The 6000-nt window shown below is 46.0% G+C and overlaps 1 protein-coding gene across 6 annotated transcripts in view; it reads left to right on the top strand.

Moving 5' to 3' along the window:
- Nucleotides 1-2844: 2844 nt before the first annotated feature.
- The window catches only part of nectin1b (nectin cell adhesion molecule 1b), a 138209-nt gene continuing 135053 nt past the window's right edge, over nt 2845-6000 (top strand). For 2 of the 6 annotated variants that reach the window (XM_076734270.1, XM_076734268.1), the window contains exon 1: nt 2848-3699. In XM_076734270.1, the coding sequence (XP_076590385.1) occupies nt 3648-3699 (52 nt within the window). In that variant the 5' untranslated portion in view covers nt 2848-3647. Of the gene's footprint in view, nt 3700-6000 lie in introns of all 6 variants that reach the window. The other 4 variants (XM_076734271.1, XM_076734266.1, XM_076734269.1 and 1 more) reach the window with 4 other exon arrangements.

The following is a 6000-nucleotide window of genomic DNA, read 5'->3' as shown; positions in this document are numbered from 1 at the left end:
GGCCAGAAGTTTCTGACAGCTTACATTCGCTCGTAAATACGACAGATGTCTTGTTTTATAAACCAGTGTTTGCATCACAGCCCGAGGCGATGACAGAAGCAGATTAGACTCACACCTTTTGTCACAGTTAGTGATATATGACATAATGTAAAAGTGGATGAGGTTTCTACAGGAGCATGTACAGGACGTGCCCCGTGAGCTCTCTGGGTTGGAATGAATTACATTTTCTTTCAAAATGAGAACAAATAGAAATTTATGAAATCAGGTCACAATGTCACAAAATTACATATAGGACCTATCTGTCTCTACATAGGTATATATATAGAGAGAGATATGTATAATTACAAGAGTAGACCACATGATATATGTGATCATTCTGTATTTGTTGTAGAGACTGAAGTTTCTTATAGTGTATCACTGCCTCTATGCTTTTTTTTCCCCAATAACTACATTACTGCATTACTGCCATCAGCAAAATATCAGTTATGTTCTCCCTGCAGTGAAGTGCATCATCACCATTTATGTGACATTGATGTATTAATGAACAACCCGTCATCTGTTACCTTTATTGGGCTCACCCTATAATTTAGCCATCGTGACTTTTTCTTGTGCATCTCCAAATATTTATTATGCAGAGCAGTTCCTAAATCTCCGCAGTGGCTCAGGCGTCGCCTTGAGCTCTGGCACAAGCTGTAGTTCAGAATGAGTGTATCAAATTTCATCAGCTTGCCTGTAAATCAATCACAACCTCGGCCGCTCGATGGAGGGAGCATCGGAGTTAATGCGCCACAGGCGAGAGGCAAACCTGGAGTTTTTTAGGCAGAAAGTTTGTGCAAGCGCAGAAGCTTTTAGGCGGGATGCCGAGATCTCGACTGAAAGCTGCTTCGTGTGCTCACTGAGAGCGCATCCGCCACTGAGCAGTGACCAACCAGAGCAGTTATTAGTTAACTGCCTTGCTCAAGGGCACATGTAAGGAGGATGTCCTTGGAGGAAGGGATTTTATGCTCCCTTCCCGCTATCCAAATTTCCCAACTTGATCAAATTTAGGCTATTACCCGTCTCTCAGTACCCCCAGGCTGCTGCTGCGCTGACCTTTCAAGGTTTATGAAGTAAAGTGATTATCTTCCAAATGGTAAAATGTGGTGTAAAATTGACATTGTTAATTCATACTGTATATTTTATTCATAGCTCTGGAAATACTCTTGCTATCTTGTGTGATACCCAATAGACAGTCAATAGACAGTAAAACATTTCAGCTGCGAAGTACATGTCCCATTCACTGAACATGATGTCATTTTGTTAAAAGCATTACTTTGAAATGAGCGCACAGAATTTCGAGCAGCCGTCCTTTTGTTTTTCTTCGCAGCTTTGTATTTGACAAAACAAACTGTCAAGTCTCGAGCTTATCTGCATGCTCCCAGAATGCACCAGTCTGCTTTTCTTGTGTTTAACAGGATTGCAGGCATGTTAGCGAGCTGCACATCCTCCACTTCGAAGGAATAGTGCATGGTGCATACAGCTCTCCGCTTCATCCAGTTTGATTTATGTTGCCGGAGCCCAAACACTAAACTGACCCTAATAACCAACAGCCCCCCTGCTGTTTGCTCACACCAGGTGATTCCTCTCGCTGCAGCAGATAATTCTGTGGCGCTGAGAGTAAATGGCGACCAAAGACGAGATTAGGACCGCGCTCGAACCTGCAAACTCTGAACAGCAAAATCGACTGCAGTATTAAGTTGGTCCTGGTCTATTGTAATTATCTGAAGAGCTACTGTCCACAAGAGGGAAGTGTTATCACATTCAACCTCCTGTTCATTCACAGGCAGAACCCTCTCAGGCCTGATCCTGTTGGATGGCTTCTGGAGGAGAGGATGAACTGGCTGAAGAGTGACGAGGAAGGAGGGAAGGAAGGAAGGAAAAGGGGGCTGAGTATGTTCGGTCAGCTCTCACAGCTGGCTCATGAGGTAAAACGCCCCCCATCCCCCACCCCCCCTCCCCTCCCACGCACAAGAACACACTCATACATAGTTGATGATTTAAGTCATTTTCCCCTCATCATAAGAAAGGTCTTCCTCCGCTGTCTCTCCCCCTGCAGGAGGGATGACTGTTTGGATCATATTCTAGCCTTCACTGCTCCACCCCGACCTCTTTGTCAGACGTGTGGGTCACATGAGGGCTGGGGTGCTGCAGGGAGCCTTCAGGGGACCCCTGGTGGTGCCCTGAATATGAAAACCACTACTCTCAGTTCTTTAACGAGTTTGAAATCAGTGTGGTGGACAGATAGAGCTGTTTTGTTGCTGTGTTTCACTTTCTGTGCTGCCTGTCAGGTGCCTCTCAGAACGTATTATGCTGCTTTTTGGAGATTTTGATGGATTTGATTATGTTTTGAGCATCTCTATTTTGGAGAAAAGGGAGAAACCCGACCAAATAAACTACAAATCTAGAATGGATTTTTTATTTTTTTTTTGTCAAAGTGGGGTTCAGACACGATTTGCTGGGGTCACCACAATGTCCGTTTGTGTTGTGATTCTCACATCCTCTCAGTCTCAAAGGTTTCGGTGGCTTTGAGGGATTTAAGCAGAAGTGTGGTGTTTCACCTCAGCATGACTGTTCTTGTCCTCTTCCCACCTCCCCACCCCCTCTCTCTATCCTAAAATAGAGTTTCTTTCTATCACCTTCTGCTCCAAACGAGTCATTTTAAGGACCCGTGACGCGCAGGAAAAGTTTGAGTCGCCTCCACAGGAAAGCTATCAGGCTGCTTCGCCTTCCAGGCGATGCTTTTGCTTTTTGCAGGACAATCCAGGCTCCTCCCTTGCACAACGTCACCCGATCCCGATCTCTCCCAAAGCGTCAGCGATAGTCAGCAGCGCACTGTGGTGGCAGATCAGCGGGGCGGTGCGCATAGCGGGATAAAGCTACACTGTATTCATCCAAAAAAGAGCGAGAAAAGGGGGGCGCATCCCACCATTTCCAGAGTTACACCAACTTCACCGGCCTGGTGTGCGGATCCCTCCGGCTGGCCGCGGCTGCAGACGGGGACAAACGGGAACTTGAGGAACTAAAACAGGGACGGTGCCAGCAGACTATCTGTTAGGTGCTGTGTCAATTTTGCCGACGGGAGAAAAGGGCGACGTTTCCCCGGAGGAACTCTGCAAGTGTTGGAAACTTCCCAGCGCAGCATCGATCGAGGACCTCCCGCCTACTTTACCTCCGATACACAATCCTGGAAGGGGGGGAGAGAGAGTCCTGCAGCCGCTGCGGTGGATGGAGCGACAAAGGCTCGATGGTTAAACTAGAAAAGGTGCTTTGCTAAGAGCCCAACTCTCATTCTCTCCTCGCCTGCTGCTTCCTAAAGACTCCCATCACCTAAACGGCAGATCTGCAGCCGCCTGGATCTCATTTCGGGGACCCGGCCAGGTTTACTTCGTGCAAACTCGCCGCAGACGTGAAATTGATGCTTTGGTACGGAGACGCGCACCGCCGATCCTCTAGTTTTGCGAAAGTCTCCTACTGCTCAGTGAGGGAGGTAGACTAGTTCGGGCCGAAGTGGGATTTGCAGAAGTTACATGCTTGGTCTTTGTCGTCTCGAGTGAGCCCTGTTCATCCACTCTCAGGTTATCAGAGAAGATCCGGATAGTTGAGGAGCCATGGCGACGTGTGTGGGGATATGGATACTCCTGATAGCGCTGCACGTCCAAGGTAAGCCGCAGAAATGGGACTCCGGCAGGGGATCATCTGAGACATATGTGCCTTATTTTCCCATCAGCTCCCCGCTCCACGGCGTGCGTGAGCTGCGTGATGTTTTGCAATAACACAGACTTGATTAATGCATGAATGGGTGGATCGACGTGATTGCCTGCGTTTGGGTTTTGCAACAAGATGTGCAAATGAGAGAAAATTGAAAAGTGTTTTCAGGCTAAGAATCCAGCCCTCACCCCCAACGGCTGCAGAATACTTATTTGGCTGCAAAAATAATGAATTTACTCGGGCAGCAGGCAGATGGCGGTGTGTGCGAACCGTGTAGGCCAGCACTCTCCAAGTTTTCCAATATCTCATTGTAATGGCAAGCCGGAGCCGCAGAGTGCCCCTGAATGATAATTGAAACCTGTGGCCTGTTATCCCCAGCGCCTCTCCATTAGCTGAATATTGTAAATAATTAGAATTTAAGGAGCCATTATGTCCAAATCCTTCTCTTTAATGTGTGATGGAAACCTCAGGCCTTTCATGTGTTCACAGTCACTCATATTTTCTGACTAACAGTGACTCAGGATATGGTGACATTTGTCTTCGGCTCAGGTCATTCGCTGAGAAATTGTCCTGAATACATACGAGATGTTAGAAGACACACACACACACACTGTGCCTCTGTGTGTTTTGGGCGAAGGATGAGGTGTTGAGGGAAGCTCGGCTGGCTGATAAATGGAGTGATAATTTGACATTGATCATCCTGACAATAAAGATTCCCAAACTGGGCCTAATTAGTGAAACACGTGCTTAATAACTGTGTTTGACTGCTATTGGAAGGAGCATCATTATTCTGGTTATATTGACAAGCCTTTAATTGGAAAGCAAAACAAGCCAACAACAAAACACCATGATTTTATGCCTGTGTGTGTGTGTGTGTGTGTGTGTGTGTGTGTGTGTGTGTGTGTGGTGGGGGGGGGGCATGTATTATTAATGTTGTGGGGACATTAATCTGTTTACACAGTCACATGATGGGGACTCACCGTCCTTACAGGGACAAAAATCATGTAAATCATTAAGGTTAGCTTTAGCTTTAGGTTAGCGTTAGGCAAGTGGTGGTTATGGTTATGATTTGGGTCAGTCTCCAGGAAATGAATGTAAGTCTATGTAACGTCCCCAGATAGGATGGAAACGCCACCGTGCGTGTGTGTGCGTGCTTACGTGCATGTGTGTGTGTGATCTATTATGCAGAGGGGCTTTTTAAGGCTTAGCTGAAAGTTTACTGGTTTGTTTACAAGTAAATTCGGCCTGGCGCCCCTATTTTAAGACAGGAATGGACGAGGGTCAAGTGTGGTCGAGAAAAGTCAGATCGTGCTTTGAATGGCGCTGGTCTGGTCCTCGTTTTCTCTGACAGGCTGCAGCATGGACATGTTTACTTAAAGCGGTGCTTTGGTCAACTTGCTCTCGCGATCCTTTTCGAGTCTAAAAACCCTAAAAGGTCTTTTCCTGGGGAACAGTTTATCACATCTAGGCTGTTTTGTTACCTCCCTGGAGCTCCAGAACAACCGAGATGTTGACCTTGTTCGCCGTGAGGCTCCTTATGGCGTCATGTGTTTAAGACTGATTGAATACTTTGATCAAAAGCCCTGTCTGATTTACATTGAGATGATCCCTTTGCTTGTGGAGAAGATCAGGATTAACAGGTTCCCTTGGGATTCACTGTGGAAATCTTTTGAAGCTGTTCAATCAAGGGAGTGGAAAATGTCTCAAAAATTGCACTTAAAGCGTCCTGGAAATGCCTCATTTGAGCAAAACAGGAGGTGTTTTCCAACTCTAATTAGACATCGTGCGAATGCACTTTGCTCTTATTTCTTTTTGTTTTTAAACTGCTGTGGTTTATTTAAAACCAAAATGACTGCATAATTCATGCTCGCAGACATCTTCATAAAGGGAAAGACCTGGAAATGTGTTATTTCAGCAGTTGCTTGGACTCTTTTCTATTGACATGCAAAAACAAGAATTTGGTCTTTCACCCTGAGGTTAAAGAGCGTCGCCATAAATGCCCACTGTCTTTGATGGCCTAATTGATATACAACATGTTCCAGACTCTTCCCTCATTACCCAAGCACAAACAAGTGTGGGAATTGTCCTAACAAATGCAAGTAGCAGCAAACCCTGTTGCCGTTTTCCATTAGGGAAAAGCCATTTGTGCTTGTCATTGTAATAACCATTTGTAGAAAACACACGGGTGCCAAATTCATAAGCAGAAAATATTCCGAGCCGCTCGCCAAATAGATTATCAAAAAGGAACATTGA

This window comes from Chaetodon auriga, chromosome 7 (genome assembly GCF_051107435.1).
Source record: "Chaetodon auriga isolate fChaAug3 chromosome 7, fChaAug3.hap1, whole genome shotgun sequence".
NCBI lineage: Eukaryota > Metazoa > Chordata > Actinopteri > Chaetodontiformes > Chaetodontidae > Chaetodon > Chaetodon auriga.
The sequence above is the reverse complement of the archived record's forward strand: the minus strand, read 5'-3'. Positions and strand labels throughout refer to the sequence as shown.